Source organism: Harpia harpyja, chromosome 12 (genome assembly GCF_026419915.1).
Source record: "Harpia harpyja isolate bHarHar1 chromosome 12, bHarHar1 primary haplotype, whole genome shotgun sequence".
Taxonomy (NCBI): Eukaryota; Metazoa; Chordata; class Aves; order Accipitriformes; family Accipitridae; genus Harpia; species Harpia harpyja.
The window spans coordinates 3,015,172-3,035,999 of NC_068951.1; the positions used below are offsets into that span (position 1 = coordinate 3,015,172).

The window sequence follows — 20,828 nt, forward strand, 5'->3', positions numbered from 1 at the left end:
GTCACCCAAGAGCTCTATGAGCTAACTCATTTGTACTTTGCACCCAATAAAAACCTAATGCTGAAAAAAAAATTTCAGCAGTACTAAGATAAATAATACTGCTTAACCGAGTACAAGGAGTCCTATGTTTTCAGAGATCAGACAAACACTTCAACAAAGGCTGTGAAGCATCTGCTGCTATATTTTTTTTTTTTCAGGGGATGGAACAACATGAACTCTGATAAACAAAAGCAGCATGCGCCCCACCTAGGGACATCTGTTTGCTCTGCAGTCACGATTTTTAAATACAGTGTTAAAAGTTAGAGAGTGAGGTTCAGTAAGTCAGGTAACACGGGACAGGAGATTCAGCTGCCTTAGCTCTATTTTTACAATTTTATATTGACAAGAGACACGAATGGCTGGAACCAGCACTGAGGTGATGGTTATAGCTAAAGGCTGAGGAGAACATCAGAATCGGAGAGTTTTCAAGAACTGCTGTTCGGTATCACACACAGCATTGCTAGCCGGAAAAAACACACGCCATTCCTTGAACCCAAGTGATCCCTTCGTCTGACCCCAAACGCTGACAGGAAAGTAAGTAACGACTTCGATGGAAGTCTACCCAGTGGTAGTCAGACTGGAAACACACAGTACGATCGCAGCTTCAAATCCATCTAAAGGAAGCATCTAACTGTTAAGAGATCTGTCTGGAATGAGCCTAAATAAAAATGAAAGTTGTATTTTGCCATTATTTTTCCTCGTTTGTTTTCTACGCTAACAATTAACAGAGAGAGCCTGCTGGATGTGCTTTTACACAAATGGATGTTCTTTTCATACTTGTTTATTTATCCTTTTTTAGTCTTAAAATAAGTATCCATACATGCTTTTGTTGTCTCTGCACTTCTCACAAGCTTGAATAAACACAGGAAAGCAGCTTGGGTTGGTTTCATCCCCACGCCTGTTCCGGGGGTATCACCACCACACCGCCACACAAGATGCAAATGCTGCCAGCAACTGATTGCGTTAAAGCACAACCATTAACTGAAGTTTAACAAATTAATAGACATTTTCCTCGTGATTTTCAGTCTTGAGGCCATTTTTCATGAAATCTAAATAAAAGACTAACCTTGATTTTCTAGTATCCTTTCAACTATGCCTTTAGATGAACAAGTACATGAGCCTACGACATGTCCTACGGACACCCCGACATCCTGCTCAGTTATCTTTCCGCAGAGCCTACCAGTTTTGTTTGCCCAGACAAAAGGACTAAATTGCAAAACCCAGGAAAACTGCTTAAGTCTGTCTCAGTGATAAACATTATTTAATCCCCAAAAGACAAGAATCTTGAGTTTGTGTGTCTATATTGTAAAACAGCCAGGATGTCACCCATCTGTTTTAGTTTCTTTGTGAGCTCCTAACACTCATGAAGTGAGCAACTATCAATCACAAGCAAGAGCAGAATTTCTAGATTCTACAAATAGGCTCAGAAATTTTGGATTTCTATTAAATCCAGAAGCAGCCTTAATGTATTTTCTCGTTTGTGGCTGATTTTGCTAAAGGGACCTTATCAAACATTGCTTTTAATTTTCACAAACAGGAAATCTTTTACACATGAACAAGGAAGTTGGAGGCTTGTCCCAAACAAAAGGCACAATCTTCCAAGCTTCTGTCAGGTTTTTATTTTCCTGAAACGATAAATCAGCAAGCATGGATGACTGCATTTTACTAACTTCTTGCTTCAATTTATTGGACCTCAGGGAAAAAATGTAACAAAAGCTGCAATTAATACATACGCTGATCCTCTGGGCCCTCGGCCAGCCGGGGCAGCTGTGCCTGCAGTCCGTGCGCTTTCTCAGGACACTTAATGGCCCCAATCTGTAGATAATGGATAAATCTATGATATAGAGAAAAGCAGCGACCCAAGCTCCTGTGCCAACCAAAGGGAGCGCAGGGAACAGGAGGATATACTCTGGCCATAACCAGCAACTCCAGAACAGATGCAAACGATAGGATGAAGATGGAAAATACTTTTGGAGTTGGGCTTTTAAGGTTTAGGGGGAAGTGATGGCGGTCAACTCCTTTTGCTAGCAGGGCATTCGCAGGAGTTGGTGCGTCCGTGCTTCCCATCACACTGGGGGGGAATAGGAGTTTTCTGCATAGGAAGGTACTTTCCCTGCTGTGTCTTTCCCCCTCCCTCCCAGGAGAAAGACCAAAAGCCATTTGGTTGATGGACTTGACTCAAGGTTTAAAGGAAGGCCACCTAACTACCTTCAAGTGTAGGCCACATATTTTTAGCACTTCAGACGCACATAAAGGTACACGGGCAAAATTCCAGCACAGCTCATTCCACAATTGCTCCTATCTTACAAAATGGGCTCTGCTAATTTCAGAGAGTCCTTGTCTGAGACTTGTACAGTTTTGATCTGGGAAATAAAAGGCATTCAACAGCAGAAAATGGCTGCAGTTTTTTGGCAGTGATACGATCCCTTCATCTATTTAATGGCCCTTGGTACACTTCTGAATCAGTAAAAGCTTTCCTACTGAAAACAGCACCTATGAACATCTTTGGTAATTAGAATTTTTAATTTTTTTAAATTGCACTTTCAATACCTAAAAGCCTTAACAGAGAAAATTCATGACAGGAACAACTATAGGTCGTATTCTTTGATGCAAATTAAATTTTCAATATTGAAAATGCACAAATGACTCAAACGACACTCCGGAAGTATCACACTTGTGAAGAACAACGACTGCGAATGCTCTGAAAATTTATCACCAGGCAGTAAAGATGACTGCATTGAGCAAGTGTCATCATTTAATGCTGCACAAATGCTCCAACTGCAGCTGATAAATATAGCAAGAGATGGCTTCATTTCCAGAGACACTAGCTTCTCTGGCATCATCCTTGGTGATACTGATGCATGCTAATCCTTGGTTAAATATCCATTTAGCATCTTCAAGGGCCATAAAAGAACAACAATAGTTCATTTCCAGCTAAACATAATGTTTGGAAACAATAAAAAAACAACCAACCCCAGGCAATAGGTGATGCCTGATAGACCAGCTTACTGTGGACTTTGGCCCAGTTGCCAACTCAACCAGATTTACTTCCTTTTTGGAAAAAAGCATGATTGTAATTGCAGTAAGTCTCTCATAGTTGGTATCTGCTCAGAGGAAATGTCTCAACACTAGAGACAATCAAGACGAAAATACGTGAGCAAACACTCATAGACGCAGGAGCAGCAGCAGGAACATATCGGTACACCAAGGCTGTACATAAAGTACCTTCCGATCCTTGTTTCAAAGGCACTGCTTCCAAGAACAAAACCTTCATTTACATAAGGGATCATTTCACTTTTCTAAGAATATTGTTTTCTAAGAATAAGCATCATTATTATTAACAGCAATACTGAACAAGGGATTCAACTGAGACAATATCAGACTTACCTTTTGTAAAAAACAGAAGAGTTTCAGATGAAATATAATTCAGGTACAGTCTGCTTATCAGAGTTATTGGAGTTACCATTCCCTTTCTTTTCAGAAATTCCATGAACCAACAGCTGGATTCACCTTCTGAAGTTTTATTTTACTTCTAAACTGCAACCTATCTGCAAGTGCACATTCAAGCAACAGCAAGATCAATTTTGACCTCTTACTCCTGTATGTTTGTCTCAGAATTGTTACCCCTCCAGTGACTAAGTGAAAGATTTTTGCCTTTGACTTTCCACTTTGTTAGCCTTAAGTCTTGCATCAAAGAAAACCCAGCAGTAGGACACATCTAAAGTACACTGGCATACATGAAAATAGTATCAACAAACATGTGCATCATGAATGGAAGATTCTAGAAGAAATCTCATATTCAACTCAGAGTAAAAAGCCCAAATATTTTCTCAAATAGAGCATCCTCTTCCTTTTTAAATCTCGGTGTTATGATCTGACACATGCAGGGAGTGCTCCCTCTAGCAGTAACATATCAATTGATCCAGCTCTCCGGTAGCATTTACCATGCTAAACTCAGTTTGTACCCTGTGCAAAATTTTCCCAAGGACTTTTTGCCATTAGCATTAACCTCACAGTCATTTGGATTCATGATGAACTGTATCTTCCCAAAAAACCCATTGTTAGCCTCTGTTTATATGAAACTCCATCTTATTTCTGCAGGTGGTACCAGAAAGCGGGCTTCAGGACAGCTTCTTTCAGGACAGTTTTTTCCCTTCTTAAAGAAAAGAAACCTAGTGGCACATTTGCCACAACTTGTAAAGAAAACTAAAATGCAACCAAATGCATCATGCTCTGTATTGACCACAGCCACAATACAGGGAACTGTTACAATCCGTGAACTGAGGCGTGCTTCCAACAGTTAGATGGAGCAGATGACCTCCTTTTTTCCAGCCCAAGTTATTCTGTGATTTTACAGACTTAATAGGTTACAAAACAACATCAGAGGAAACGATGACGGCCTGTGCTACAGCGTGTGACTTTTCCTTTAGCTACAGGAAAGAATTTCCTTTGCTGGCGAATGTAGCAGTTTCATTCTCCACCTGTGCAAACTGCTATCTGGAGATGACCGGGCATCTACACTGAAGCGGTACAGACACATTATTTCTTGGCCTGTTCTTATGAACTATATTAATTTTTTAACTTGCATCTTACCTTTTGCTTCTGTGTCTTTTGTATGAGTCATATGTTGAGAGCGCTGTTTTTATCTCATGAAAACAGATATTCTGCTTGACCTAAAACGCCTATTGATCAATTATACAAGCACAATTAAATGCTTACGTGCAGAATTACTAAGTGTCATTTACTTCAGATCCTACTGTAACACAAAAAATTTTAACTTCAGAAATTGTTCCTCCTGGTGAGGCAAAAACCTGCGCTAATAAGCAATATGCAGATGATTCCCACTGCAGATAAACTTCGTTTTATTTTCTCATTTTAACAGGTTAAAAAGAAGGGTTTTGGTGAGAGCGCGTTATGACACGCGAATGCTGCTGGCAGAGCAGACAAGGCGGGCAGCGCTGCTACCGCGTGGCTGTGAGCACCGCTGCGCTGCCCCACGTCCAGCTGAAAGCAAGAATTTGGCACGTGCCATTGAAAGATTTGTCTCGTAACTTCCTATCAAACTCTCCAGTGATGGAGTCTTTGCTTGATTTTTCTTAAAATCCCATTATTTCTAGAACATTTTGAAGAAAAACGCTTTTTTATGTAATTTTTGTTAAACTCAAAAGGAACCTTATTTACCACAGCATGAGAACCTGGAATAAAATTATTACACCTCAAATTTTAATTATTCAAATACACATACCAAAATTAAGCAATTAAATATTTTAAAAGACATTTACTTTTTTTTCCCACTTTAATAACCTGCAGAAGGATTCTCAAGGGGGGGTAAGAAGGGGTCCCATATGCGGCCACTGTGCTTCTAAGTCATCACTGATCTCACTTCAGATCTATCAAAATTACACCACGGAAAAATGTGAGAACCGCTGAATTAATGTGGTTTAGTGCACTAGTTCTTCAGACTTATTTGTAAGGGGGAAAGATCTCGCTCTCACTCTCTCTCATGTATACAGGCACACATTTTAAAAAATTTAATGGACTAATTCTAAAAAAAACTGAACAGAAAGTTCTCAAAAGGAAAACTAAAATAACTTAAAAACAAAACTTAGAAGAGCTGAAATATCTTGGTACTTAGAACTAAGTGCTGTGCTGGAAAAACTGCAAAGAATTGCTGTGTGCTTACTCACACGTTTCAATTTTTGGATTGACAAATACATTTAAGCATAATGAAAACAGTGCAGAAACTTCAATGCAGGAAAACAGCTATTAAAAATTATCTGACAAGAAGTGACACTTCATCTGCATCCACAGTATTTAATTTGTTTGAATAATATAGTTACAGATAAACAGGTTCACTCCATATACAATTACCGATACCTTTTTTTAATACAGCTCATATTCCAGTACATCAACACTATTTTATTTACAAGGTATTTATGTACATTAACATCTTTCTAAAGTCAGTGCATTGTCAATAAGTTTTATACAATAATTTACAAAGTGAATGTAGTTAATAGTTAACTTAATAAATTTACTACTAATTCATGAATTAATTTAATTTAAAAAATTAATTACAACCAATGTAACAAACACAGAAGATCAAATAACATTAGTAGATTGTGCTACCTGCTTAAATAAAACATTTTAACATAATTCAGTTGAAAATCTTTCACTTTTCATGGAGTTTGCGGAGGGAGGAGTAGACAAATGGGTATTGAAAAAGCTTCTAACCTAGAAATTCACAAGCCATGTTTGCTTTTCTTCAGTCTCAATGTTTAGACCACTTTAAAGATAAAAGACCATATAGGATAGGGAGCAACACTTTACGAGTAAGACAATACTTATTTTGGAACTGATCTGCTGTCCTCAAAGAGGCACAACCTCCAACAAAGGCAGGGAGGTTTTTGCCTGAGTAAAGACAGCAAGATCAGCTGACATAATTTCTTAAATGGATAAAACTCAGATCCTTCTGGAGATTATAAGCTTACTGATAGATTTGGCATTCTTGTAAAACACAGTAAAATGAATCCAAACATTTATTTCAGAGATCAACCATGTAAGTATCAATTTTGTTAGTGAAGATACAAAATCTAAAGAATTTGGAAGATGACATATGACAAAATTAGTAAGCTTCTTAGACTCAGCTGAAGAACAAAAGGCCAAAAGAGTGAAACTTTTATCTTCATTCAGATAGGCAAACAATTTAACACTGAAAATGTTTCAAGAAATGCCTACTCAAAAAATAATCACCTTTATTCCAGTCTCTGCTAAGACTTTGTCACGCTTTCCTTCGTGCAATAAGCCCGTTGACTTTAAAGAGCATGTTGCAAGGGCATGGAAAGCAATTCTGGATTAATTGCAAGTATATGCATAACCTGTTGCAAAAAAAGAAAATTTGAAAAGGCAACCAAATTTTGAAAAAAGAGAAACCCATTAAATTATGAAACCAATAAAAAAAAAAAAAAATCCATCCATGAATGCTACGATAGCTACCTGACAGCCACAGCTTCTTATTTGTTTGAAATACACAGTGGATAATTCACAGCCATTCACTCCAGAGCCCTTACAACAACAAAAACAAACTATGTTTTTGAATTTAATTATACGAATTTTTAAAAGTGCAAATTTAAAAGCAACACCAGTCATGAAACATAAGCTCAAGCATCTTTCCTTCCAAAAGCTGGGAATATTTTGTGCAATGTGCACATTTTAAGACACCATGCGTGTAATCACAACTACTCTCTCCAACCTGAAGTTCCTTCTTGAGGCATCTCAGAAGTTTGAGATAGCACTCTTCAGGCAGAAAAGCCATTCCTGAAACATGTTGATCTGCACAGCCAACACATGGAGAAAACACAATTATAATAAACCATTCAAGTGTAGAAATTAATCTCTTCTCAAATTATGATTTGGTTGTGCTCCCAACATACAGAAAGAAAGCAACTGACACACATTAGTGGTGGCAAAACTGGAAACTTCTCGTACTCTTGATGATAATTCCTTAAGTTTGTGCACTTTTCATTCTCTTGCTTTCCCTGTTTTGCCAATAAAATGCAATAAAACTGCAGGAAAAAGGAGGTAGCAATATCATGTTGTCCAAAGACAACACTACAATTTTTTTTTCCCCATTATCTTAAACCTAAAGAGAGCCTTAGGGGTTTGTTAGAACAGTTGGTAAACTCTACACTACTTTGTTTAGCTCTTATTTGGACTATTTAATTTAGCTCTTATTTGGTCCTAGTAGGCTTTCTCAAACCTTTTTATTTAAAGGCCAATGGCAGTATCAGCCTGATGTCTAACATCAGAAATGTTTAGAGCATGTAGTGAGATAACAGAACAAAACAATACTATCTTTATATTAACTGCTATTTAATTAGGGTTTTCTTTTTGTGCTTTCAGATCACAGGGTACAATAACTACACTTAGGTTATCTGCTTCAATAACATTTTTGCCAAATGTAAGTTTCAGGATGTTATCCCTCACATTCTCAAAACAGTCCACGGAAGATCATCTGCTTACTGTAAAACACAGTACTTCTTATAATCTGACTCAAAATCTTCATCCATGCTGCTTGTGTCTGCCATCTTTTTGCCGTCTATCTTTGGCAGAAATTGTGCATAGTCTACCCCCTGCTGCTCATAGAAAAGAATGTAGGCAGAGTCGGTGTCGATTTCATCGGGATGCAATTCCTGAGAAAGAGAAAAACATGGTCTGAAACATGCAATGGGACAATTGCATTACTGTCACTGAACTTAAAATATACACAATTGCCCTAGAAACAGTATTTTTAACTGGTTGTTTACAAGAAGAATCACATTTTCTGTCTCCATTATTATGGTTATCAGGCTCCATTATTTACTTGAAAAGTATGACAAATTTTAGAGTGATAAATGCAAATACTTAGAAATGTCGGAACTTAGTTATTCAGTAATTGAATATAAAACTGCTAGCGTCATGAAGAAATATTCTTAGACTTCCATTTTTAGTAATTTTTCCATCTGTGTACAAAATAAGCATCTTTCCTTAACCATGGTAGCAGCTGATGAACAGATGTTAACTTGAAAAAATCTCATGTACAATTTCAGTTAACAATTTTAATATTTTTCTGATTAAACTTTTGAGATGCTCATGATTTCAAAGGACAGTTCTGACCAAATGTAAATTTCTTTGGCTCTAGGTAAGGAAGATGAAAATTATTTGCTACAAAAATAAATAATTTACCTTACAGCTACTGTCATTGTAGCAGTACCACTTGTTGTTCGGGTTTTTGGCATAAGTGACATAATGACCCCCTCCCATAATTCCTGAATGGCACTGAAGAAAATGAAGAAGAAAATAAATTCTGGATCAAACATCCGTAACTCAGAATTCACAGAATAAATGATTCACAAATTCATGATCTTTAAGCGAGTGGCAATGGTTCATGACAATCTACGCATCTGGAGCGGACTAAGCTTACATACTCAAGCAGAAAAAATATTATGCAGAGATCTACTTTTCAGCTGTACTCAGTTTTACGGCAAATTTATTTTTCTGACAATGGCTCTACTTTGTTCTCCTTCTCAATAGATCCCTACTTTCTGTAATGAAAACAACAGAGTAAATGCATTTAGACAAAACAACGCCACACAAAGATAGTTTACTTGCATAAAAAAAGTCAACTTACCGAAATTGCATATAGATTGTAAATTGGGTTAACACATACTTCTTCTCTTTGGTCATCTGTAATATCATCCTCGCTGTGGTTATCAATTTGACCATTGATACTGCCATTACTATATGCATTCTGCTCGCAGATGTATCCGTTGGCTAGAGTCATCTCATTGTCCTGAGCAGTATATAGTTCACTCTGGCTACCACCCAAAATCTGCCCTCTAGTAAGAGCATCACTGTGATCAGAAGTAAACCTCTGTTCCTGGTCAGTACCGTTCTCTTTACTTGCATCCAAATTTTCTTTGCTACTTGACAGTTTGTTTTTACCCAGTTGTGGTAGCCGCAGACGCCCTTTACCTCTTCCTAAAGTCCTTGGGCTACTATTTGGGCTACTATTTTTACTTGAAGGACAGCTGGTTCCACTTTTCCTCCCCAAAGATGGAGATGCTAAAACAGAAAACGTGGAGTACTAAGATCAGTAAACACATGGTGTAGACTTTTAAAAAAAAATTTTTTTTTAATAACCAAACATTAAAAAACACTGTTTCACTGCAACTAATGAGTAGTACATAAAACTATCTTTGCGCACACACATACATACACCTATAACTGAAATTTAACTCTTTTATGCATGAACACATTCCTCACTCTTAATCCAGCCCACTTACACAAGCAGTCAGTGCCAATATCTGCTGTTACTGAGTAATTTTTTTCTTTTTTCTTTTTCTTTTTTTTTTTTTTTATGGTAAAGCTTCACTAAGCTTTCCAGGGCAAACAATAACAGAAATGAATGTTTCAAAATAAATGCAGTACTTTGGCCAAAAACCATTCAGATTTTGTTCATAATATAAATTATTTTTTTTTCCCCTCCAAATATCAGTATTGACTGGAATTTTCCCTAATTATTACCCACCTTTGATATTATTCAAGACAGTAGTGTTAAGGGAGGATGGACTTCTGTTCATTATCTCCCCTTCTCCTGGAGTATAAGTGATCTGCAGATCTATTTTTCTAGACTCCCCTTGGAGATTCCGTGGTTCAGGAAGGCTGTCAACCTGGAGCGTTAGCTGCTTTCTTTGAAAATTACTTGGATCCCTTTGTACCAAAAAGGCACTGGGGTCAAAATTTTCTCTGGGAAATTTAACAATTTTCTGAGATTTTATCCAGCGGCCATTTACGAACTGAAATCTTTTCAGGTGAATGATCTAAGGAGAAACATGTTAGAGAAAATTAAAGGAGGACAATTACATCACAGTGAGTAATTTCACTGTTTAAAAATAATTTTTCCTGAAACTTACACATTTTGTCATATGTTACTATGAAACAGTAACAATGCTGTAATGTGACAATTTGGATTCTGGGATCAAGGTGGCAAGATATGGAACTAATATTTTCATGGGAAAATGATGGAAAAGGTTGCTTCAATTCAGTGATCAGCACTGTGTGTTTTGAATTAATACAACCAAATTTGAAAAGCGACAAATGCACATTTTACACAACCAGACAAAAGATCATGTTACCAGAAAGACCGCCTAAATTCGAATTCTATGTCAGAACAGATGACACTGAATGCAAACCACCACCATTTCCTGCAACGTATCAGCTAGAAAGATTCAAAAGGATTTGAGGTTTGTTTTATTTGCCTGCATTACAGAAATGCATGAAGCAAACTAAGCCAATGCCCCTCCTCAGACTGTGAACAAAAGCAAGTCTTATTCAGAACAAGGAGACATACCTAGCAATTCAAATTTGTGATCAATGTACTTTGGTATTGTTGCTGTAGAGGAAAATTACACAAGATCATACCAAAATAGGGGGAAGTCTCCAAAGATCCAGCTTTTTGGTGGCCAAACAATGGGTCTTGCATTTGGAACAGTAGTACATCTCATCCTCCCCCAGTTCTTCCTCACTGGTGAAGGCTCTAAGACAACTATCCAGATTGATGGGCTCTGCTTGAGCTCGTCGGCTTTGTTCAACACTTTCATGTTCTTCTACAATCTAAAGCGAGATAAAGCTGTATCTGACTTGGAAACATATGCAAACTGCTCAGAGGAAGGCTCTATTCACAGTATCATACAAATAACATCATACAGTTATTTAGGATTAAAGATAAATAGATGCACTAAGTTTTAGCAGAAATTTTATTTCAATTATGAAGAGGCAGTACAAATAATGCACTGTCCTTATTCTTGGGTTCTGCTTACAAAATTATCCATAAAGCACAAGTTTATAGATTCAACTCACAAGTTCAAACAGCTATTCTAGATTAACTCAGCTATAGGCTTACCTTTAGATACATTCCGTTGACTCAATGAGGAATTAGGTTTACTCACATGTAAGCACTGGTGCGCTTCAAAAATTTATCAAATGAAAATATTTTGTAATATATTGTGGAGGCTAGATCAAAAGCAACTCACAACAGACAGAAAATACACTGCTGTGGTTTCTTAAAAGCCTCCCTTCCACGTTATGGTCACATAAGAGGTCTAATATTAAGACATTAATTTATCCAGAATGTACTGTTCAAGACTTTAACAGAAAGTGTACAAAAGAAGCATCAAATAAAATAAATTTAAAAAATGAATAAAAATCAGTGAAATGGGTTGTGCTTCAGAGCTATTAACAAACAACAAAGGGGTTGCGTTGAAATTTTACCCGTTCTTGTGATGTCTGGTAGCGCAGATGGAGTGCTGTTGGATCCCAGTCTACAGCAATGTAAGCATTCCCAACACAAGCTCTATCTTCTGTGCACTCAATTTTACAGCCACGGCAAAATCTAAATGAAAAAGTTAGACGTGGTAAGTAAACTGTCCACTAACTAAGTTTTACATTACTTCACACTCCAATTCTGCTCCATATTTTGTAACATATGCACCCCCAAAGTTTCAGGCCTTGCCTTCAGTGTGAGAGAGGCATTTTTATATAACAATAATCAGTGTCAGTTTGGTATTTTACTACAAACTTTAACAGAGAAATTGAAGCTATTGGGTAAGCTCAGCCATCTACCTGCATATAATGCTGACCAAGCCTACCTACAACACCAAAAAACTACAATGCTCTGTCTCCAGAAGTATTTTACAACACGATAGCTCATGTACTTTATTTATCTAGCTCTAACAGACCTTTTTTTAAATGAGTGTATGGTCTGAATACCTTCCAGCAAAGGTCTGGAATTCTCGTTAGCATGTCTTTGTTTAGGGAGAATTCCAAGCATGCTTCCAGGGTGAATTTCTTATTGTCCATTTTCGTTCTTACTCTTCAAATGGCACAGGAACTAGTGAGGGTAGATGATTTACACCTAAAAGTTTGGTTTTGTATGAAACCCCCCCCAAATCATCCAAATATGTACACATATGCACCTGCATATATATATACACGTGCACACAGAATATTGTAAGGAGTTAAGAGGTTTTTGGTAATCTCATGTCTGTCTCCTAATTTAAAATTTCTGTGTCAGCAGAGCTTTCAACTCTCCAAGTCATAAAAGCTATACTACAGCGAAAGTCTGCCATGTGAAAATTTTGGTTAAATTAGATTCTAGATTCTTATTGTTTGGTATTGCCTCTGAAGTCTGAAACATATCACAAACTCATTACCACAAATTACCTTTCTGCTACAGTGATTCCCTTCCTTAAATTAAAAAGGACAGTTTACCTGTACCATGGACACCAAGCACAAGAATTTCCATCCTTCTGAACTACCCTTAGGGTGAATGGATACTGATACCCCATGCTGTCATCACTGAAACAGAAGAGAACGCAACACGAAACATGAGCACTCAGACTGCCAATTACCTTCCTTCACTATGCTTGCCATGTTTACTTTAAAAACAACGCACACCCATCCCCCGTCAAAATTATAATTTTGATTAGATTAAGTTATTAAAACAAGACCTGCCTTTTCATCATCTAAATTTGTCAGATATAATTAATTATCAACCATTGGAAGGGAACAGATCAACCAATTTGTGTAAAGCCAACCTTTAAGTGCAGCTAGAAGGTATACTACATTTAACTGTATTAAAACGGATTAGAAGTTATTTTTAATCATTGCCATTATTAAATTGCAGGACTTCAAAATAACGTCTTACAAAAATAACCCACTAAATGGAACCTGCAGGCAGAAAGCATTTGGGGTGAAAGCGTACACAATTGTTCCTAAAGTTGTTGACATTTAAAGCTTAATTATACATTAAAAAGCATATGTTCATTCAACAGAGGTATTAGGAGAAGTCAAAACTGATGAAGATAGTCTTAAACCTCGTAAGCAAGTCTAAGCCACTGTATTACGTAATTCAAGCCAAAGACTGAGATGCCAAACTCACCAGTCTTGTGCATGATTACTAGCTTCCTGAGGCGGGAGAGGACTAGCAAGCCTGGAAACCTGAATCCACACTGCATCATACAGGTCCTTCTTCCGTGTGTGAACTGTACAAGGAACAATTAGCGGCATTCCAAAGAGACTGGGACGATTCTTCTGAGATGAAAGAAAATATAATTCTGTCCGCATCTGCATATGTGAAATAAAAGAATGATTCAGATATAAGTACGCATTAACTCACGTCACCGTAATTACTAGGATGTTGACCTTGTTACTTATTTCAGGCTTTGGTAATTAAAATAAACCATTAATTCTATTAAAAGTACTCTATTTCAGCAATTTTTTCCGATATTAAATACTGTAAATTTTGATCACTGACTTGAAAACCGTTTTGTATTTTATGATAATATCGCAATGTTATTTAGGCATTAGAGCACATCAACATAAATCTGTTTCAATGATGTACAATATTTTATATTTCATATGATGCATATTTCTTACTTTTCCCACCACATGGTAAAATTGTAATGCAGCCACACACCTAATGATGCTAATACCTATCCTAAAATGACCTCTACACTAGGCAAGCTCACGTTTGCTAGAAAACAAGAACCTTTACGTCTAAAGGAGCACTACAGAGTTGTACACAACTTCTTCCAAGCAGACAAACTAACCTTCATGCTACATCTTCCATTTAACATGCAGACTTAACGACGCTAAGGTACAGCAAATGGTTACTACCTTGCATAAGTTTTATACCATTAAACCTTTCCATTGATAAGATTCTTGACAATGACAAGCATGGATTCCTGGAATAGCTTCCACAAACAACTTTTACTGGTTTTTAAGCTGTATAACTAGCCGCTTGTAATGGCTCAAAAGCATTATACCAATCACCTAAGAGATTCTGCAAAATCTGAATCAAGATAACAGTGATAACAGTGGTTAGCCGCCACTTCTTGAGAGAATAGAGCAAAAATCCCTCATACAAACACACAGTAAAGAGGAAAGTTAAATGGTCTCCTGGCCCATATCCACCAGGCTCTAAATATCAACAGACTCTAAAGTTTGGACACAGCACACGCAGAACGCGTGGCTATTTGAGGTGTTCAGTCATCCGGCTCTGACATTTAGAGTTCAACTTAACTACAGATGCGCTTACAAAGTGTAGTAATGCTAACAGAACGACCCAGGAATGTACTATAAATCTTCACTCTGTTTCCATATAAGATGTAAGGCTTTTCCACATAATGGGAAAGAAATGCATTTCTAGTAGCTCCTCTAATTAGATTTTTTTCTGCTCAAAGAACCTGGAACATTTAATCAGGGAGTTAGCAAACGCCCAAGTATGCATCTCAGCATTAAAGAACTGGGAAGCATGCCAGTACTAGGGAAAGAAAAATACACCAACATTAGACATTACAATTTAAATTTACAAGAGTTGTGTTTCTGTAGAACTTGGCGCTCACTTAAGAGGGAAATATATTCATGCTCCCTGTTCTTAAGAAATAAAGATTAATTTATCATATGGACATTAAAAAAAGCCTCACTGACTTTCTTTCAAAGTGTGTTACATGAACAATTTATAACAAATACAAAATCTACTAACCATTTTTCTGTGGACTGCAATTATATACCCTGTACATGGACTATCAGAAAGCAAGGGCACATGACCATTGAGAGTCCAGTTGGCAAGGTTACGTTCTGTTCCACATGGCACTACAGTATTTGGCATTCCATTTGGAATTAGGGCTGGTTTTGGAAGGTCCCCATTCATCATTATGTTGGGTGCTCCATTAGCCGATGGCCCAGTTGAGACATCTGTAGATAGACAATTACATTCTCAGTTATCTACAGTAACCAGAACTGATCACAAGATTTTTCTATCCTTCCCATTCTGTTCAGTGCATTTAATGAAATATCTTCTACTCTCCTTAAGACCAACATCAAACCTTTTATTTGCCTACAACTTTGCAAAATCAGAGCATGCAAGAGCAAAGAATAACAGAGGTGTTTAAAACCCATAGATGAAACCACAAACAACAAAATCAGGCTTCCAATTATTTATATGTCCTGCCTTAGAGCCAATCCACAAGTAATAAAATATTTTGCATGTTTCTTGTGTCTTTAACTAAACTAAGTATATAGCGATCTTCAGACTGCTATCCTGGGTATGATTCTAAAAAGGATCACAGACCACCAGTAGATAGTGAGACTGCTCACAGCTTCTCTGTGGATAAGAACTCTAACTTATTTGTCTTTTCTTTAATCCTCACCGTTTACTTATTACTAAAAAGTACGGTTTTCTTTTGAATATCTCCAATACCTAAGCACTGTGCATTTTAAATGAACAGGAAAATAAATATGTTTCCTTTTACCTGTCTGCACAGGACTTGATGCTGATGTAGGGGATCCTGGAATTGGTATTTCAAATGCACACAAAAACCCACTCACTGATAACCGGACTTTCTGGTTGTCTTGAGGAAAGTTCTTCAGTAAAAAACAGCAGCGAGTTAGTCAGACATGTATATACTTCTATCTGTGACTCCGAACATGTTTTGTCTTTCTGAAAAAAGTGTATCTATCAGCTCATCTCCCCCCTGCCATCTGCTTTCTTACACCTTTCTAGAAGGTAAAAAGGGAGCCAACAAGCACACCCCTTTGCAGATCTCTGTGGCAAGACGTGAGAGAGTTATTAATGGTACTCTAAAGACACTGAGAGCACCTAGTTTCAAGCAGTTTTAATCCTATTCAATGACAGCAAAAAAATATTATATATATACACATAGATACATGCACACTAAAGCCAGTCATTACTTATGCTTCCAATGTCTTGACAGTGTTTAAACTCATCAAAGCACTCTAACTTGAGATTTATTACCTCAAGATGATTTTATCCTTTTTTTCCTAAAAATATCATTACTAATCAATTCAACTAAACTTCTGCAAGCTTCTACATCACTATTAACTTTGTTTACAAGTGGTTTATTTTGGTTCAGTTTACCTTGATTTTAAATCTATTTAAAGCAAGCCAAATTACAGTTTAAGAGTGAAATAAAAATTCATACAGAGATACAACTAAGCTGACTTTTTTATCACATGTTCAGTTAAATTATTTCACAGTTCTTGTAGCCAAAGCTTTATGTCAAAAAGAATGAAGAACTATACTGCTGTACACAAATAACAAACAAAAATACCAAAAATATGTTGCAGCAATGAAGAACTCTTTTTCTTCTTACCTTTATATTGGAGCTATGCACTTCTGCAAGTAGAATCTGTTCTGGTTTTAGCCCACAGAGTTCACTTAACTGTTTTTTCAAACCTGTATACTTTTCATCCATGTTCAATCTCAGGCCATATCGAACAGGAGTAGTACCATCTAATTTAATTACTTTAAAGGGGAAAAGAAACACACTGGTCAGCAAACCAGGAAAGTTTTAATGAGAATAATACATTACAGCTACTTACTTATTAGAAAGTATTTTTTTTCCTTACTTGAAGATATGATTTATTTAATTTTTTTTACCAATTTTCAAGGTCTGCATTTGAAATGTCAGAAAATCTCCTGCTGCATAGGCAATAGAAAATGGTTTCAAAATTTGTTTCATTTTTTTATCATATTTCCTTTTGTCTCTTTTCCAAGAATACATGGGTTCTTCATAGTATAGTTCGTGACCCATAAAGTATTTTTTGGTTGTAAACTCCCCCTAGCCCTTCTTTTTCACTCCGGGCAGATTTAGGAAAACCTCCACAACACAGTGAACTGAAGGAAAGTTCTCAATCTCCAGTTTAAATGTTTCTCTATTAAGTCCTTCAGTCAAGACTGAAAATGGGCCATCTATCCTCTGTTTTTAAAGGTTTTATTTTAGTTTAACTGTATTCCATCGAAAATTCTTGTACTCTATTATATTAAAATAGTTATACTATTTTTAAGTGTAAGTACTAACACAAACATAATTTGGACGTTTTACAGCTGTTCTACATATACAATTTTTATTTTAGCAATGACAAGTTTATAGGGAGTTAAACACTACTACTCACCTGTAATTTCTAGGTGCATGTAGCTATCCATTGGCAAAGGCAAGGATAAAAAATTAAAAGGGTCAAATCTAACACTTATATGTCCACAAGTTTTACATTTTACTTGTGACTTCAGCTGCCCATGAAATAGATCTACGACAATGGATCTGTTTCTTCTCAGATGGTTCTCCCAGGCCTAAAATGAAGTACAAAAAACCAATACAAAGTTAGAAGCTGAAGCCTACTTGCTTGAACTACAGGAAGTAGGATATGCTGTAAGACCTCCAAAGTTTCATTGGCCTACGGAAGGCAAATTATTTCCATAGAAGTGGTTTACTAATTTCTAATAAAAAGGAAGTATTTAGTTTCAACACAAGTGAAGAAAAGTTATTTCAATTAACACAATAATCAAGGTATGATATCATTTAAAGTACTTCTGAAAGGATCATCAGATATCTTGAAATATTTTGACACTCCATAATTCTGAGGAGCTGTTCAAAATGATTGTGAAGTCTCATCATTATACCTTTATTATAACACTTAAAACTCATTTTCAGCTCAAAGGTGAAATTGACTCCTTAAATCACAGATCTAACAAGCTCCAAAAGACGGTACAGTCCTGAAAGAGTACTGTCACAGAAGCCTCATCAACAACTTAGCAGCTTAGTACTACAGGGAAAAAAACCCAGCAAACAAACAAACCCCAAACCCAAAAATTTTAACCCATACCTCTGCTGCTACTTCCCAGTCTGGTCGACCATCACTGTCTTTCAGTTCAACATATGGCTTATCATGCACTCTGTTCAAATCCTCATGAAGACCATCCAAAAGAAAAGCCAGAAGCTCCTGTGAGTCTTGCTGTTGAAAGCCATTAAATCTTGGAGCATATTTTGCTATTGTCCACTATAAAAAAAGCCAGAAAGTTATTAAACATAACGTAGCAAAGGTTGTAACAGTAAATCAAAATATTGTAGACAAGATGCATGCTGTCAAAGAGCAAAAATTCAATTGCCAAGAGTTAAGGTAACCCCCTATACTTTCAGAACAAGACCATTTACAGGCAAATACATAATCTTTTGTCCCTAACAAGGGCTATAAAAGCCACATCTTACACTACAACCTCTGATCCATATCAGGTAAGTCCTCTGACCTTACAACCACTGAACCGTGATTATATTCCACAGAAAGCTGCTCAAGTCCTGAGCACCAGGACTGATGAACCCTGGCTTTCTCCAGATGTGCATCTTGCCCCTGCACAGCCCCTTCCTGAACACCTCCCCTACGTTCCTTACAGGCAAGAAAGCAAATTCTGTGACCAGTTTGGAGTAACATACGTGATGACTGACTGCCTGGGATATGGTCATTGGCTTCACAGCCAGCTTCTAACACATGAAAATATATGTCCAAGTTTCCTTCCCTTTCTCTAGGGGAGATACTGATTTGAGTCCCAGAACCATTACAATACAGGTTACATCAGGAAAAAGTGCATTAAAAGATTTCTGCTATTCAAAGAAATTCTGGCTTTCTACCTTTAAATAACACACATTACAGACTCACCCGTAGCTTTAATGGTGCTATATTCTTCTGAGTTCCACTCCACAACTCCTGAACCAAATCCCCATAGCACTTGGCCATGTGTCCTTTCATTCCTATTGGATTTGTCCTAGGAATCATAAAGTAATTAATACCATACTAAAATTTAAACAAAATTCAAGCATGGGGATAAACAAGGACGTGCAAAGGGTTCTTGCTGAACTGTTTTAACTCTCTCAGAAACAAAAAAGGTTATACTTTCACGTATCTAATCTAGTATCTGCTCTATAGCTGATGGTTGATAACACTGAACTTAAAAGGATTTATTCATACCATCTACTCCTGAAAGCTGAAACTCATTTTAAAGAAATGTTACAGCATCTAAAATGCCAATGGTCTCAAATAGAAAATTACCTGTTAAGCTCATAAAGATGTCTTCCTGAGATGAAATACCGTGTTAGAGGTTGTGTATTACTGACACACTGGATACTGGAGTTCATGAAACATGTGTTACCCAGATTGCTTAATCCAGTAGCACCCTTTTCAGTAGGAACTGAGAAAAAGAAAACAATTATACCAATTGTGCAGATGTGAAAAACTCAGTCATATATCAGTGAAGTTAAGAATATGACCTTTTCACAGTAACCAATTCAATTTAACCTGCTCCCAACTACAAGACTACAGCTAGCAGATGCAACAGAAGACCAGCCTGTCCAAAATATCTGCTCTCTCAACTTTACTTAACAGAAATTGAGGTATTTTGTTGGATCTGATCCACTATGGACATCAGTACAATCCATACAAACTATTTTCAGGTAAATAATTATGGTACTGAAATTTCTGGATTAATTTGTTAAAATCTTTACTATTCCTTACCTTAAAAAAAAAAAAAAAATCCAAGATAATAAACACAAAATCCAGAATTTGCTATGTACCATTTGCTACTGCTGCATCTGAACATCTACAAATTTATCTATCTATACATCCAACCCTCCCACATTTCCAGCATCTAATTTAATAAAACAGAAAGAACAAGCAAAGCAGCACAGGCATAAAAGACCTCTTCCAAAGTTAAGAGCACTTATATTAAAAATGATTGTTTCAACATAATATAGCCTCTTGGATTTTGCTTCTCATCGTAATTCAATTACTGTGCTGAAACACTTACCTTTATGTCTGTCTATTTTACTGCTGTTTGCTATAAAAGACATCTCTTCTGGCCAGCTCATGTCTTTGTTTCGAACTAGAAAGAGATATGGTATAAAGATCTTTTAAAACTGGTTGTTACTTACTCCAGAGAGCTTATACAGCTGAAGAGGTTTAATTAAAATTTTCTAATATTTGAGATTAGAAATTTGCTTGTTTTTAGTTATTATTTTCGCTAGTTTTCATTTCAGTGTTTCCAAACATTACTGGAAATCATTCTAATACTGGCATCATTCCATCCATGCCAGTAACATCTTTAGAAAGCAGCTCTGTGATTTCTTTCCTGTTGGTTAAGAAGTTTTACCGTACTTATTCTAATACTTAATAAGGACGCCCAGATTTGAACAAATCTGTTTGCTTCGTGAGCGATCACTAATATTTGTTGTTGTTACGAACCAACAAAAGATTCAAATGTATTTCAAAATAGGGACAAATTACATGTGTTTTGAGATACAAGCGGGACAAAAAAAAAAGCATTTATCTTGCATTGACACAAGCCATACAGCAAACTGGCTTAAGGAACTGAGCTAGCTGAAAAGAGGGAGTTATTTTTCACT

General features: G+C 36.6%; 1 protein-coding gene across 4 annotated transcripts in view; it reads right to left on the minus strand.

Moving 5' to 3' along the window:
• Nucleotides 1–5,827: 5,827 nt before the first annotated feature.
• Nucleotides 5,828–20,828, minus strand: part of USP32 (ubiquitin specific peptidase 32) — an 81,384-nt gene continuing 66,383 nt past the window's right edge. For all 4 annotated transcript variants that reach the window (XM_052802949.1, XM_052802951.1, XM_052802950.1 and 1 more), the window contains 16 exons: nucleotides 20,234–20,308; nucleotides 19,480–19,618; nucleotides 19,090–19,195; nucleotides 18,262–18,435; nucleotides 17,554–17,728; nucleotides 16,752–16,903; nucleotides 15,891–16,002; nucleotides 15,122–15,333; nucleotides 13,517–13,701; nucleotides 12,847–12,933; nucleotides 11,848–11,968; nucleotides 10,999–11,190; nucleotides 10,106–10,397; nucleotides 9,206–9,639; nucleotides 8,761–8,853; nucleotides 5,828–8,228 (listed from right to left, as the gene is read on the minus strand). In XM_052802949.1, the coding sequence (XP_052658909.1) occupies nucleotides 8,055–8,228; nucleotides 8,761–8,853; nucleotides 9,206–9,639; nucleotides 10,106–10,397; nucleotides 10,999–11,190; nucleotides 11,848–11,968; nucleotides 12,847–12,933; nucleotides 13,517–13,701; nucleotides 15,122–15,333; nucleotides 15,891–16,002; nucleotides 16,752–16,903; nucleotides 17,554–17,728; nucleotides 18,262–18,435; nucleotides 19,090–19,195; nucleotides 19,480–19,618; nucleotides 20,234–20,308 (2,723 nt within the window). In that variant the 3' untranslated portion in view covers nucleotides 5,828–8,054. The remainder of the gene's footprint in view (nucleotides 8,229–8,760; nucleotides 8,854–9,205; nucleotides 9,640–10,105; nucleotides 10,398–10,998; nucleotides 11,191–11,847; nucleotides 11,969–12,846; nucleotides 12,934–13,516; nucleotides 13,702–15,121; nucleotides 15,334–15,890; nucleotides 16,003–16,751; nucleotides 16,904–17,553; nucleotides 17,729–18,261; nucleotides 18,436–19,089; nucleotides 19,196–19,479; nucleotides 19,619–20,233; nucleotides 20,309–20,828) is intronic.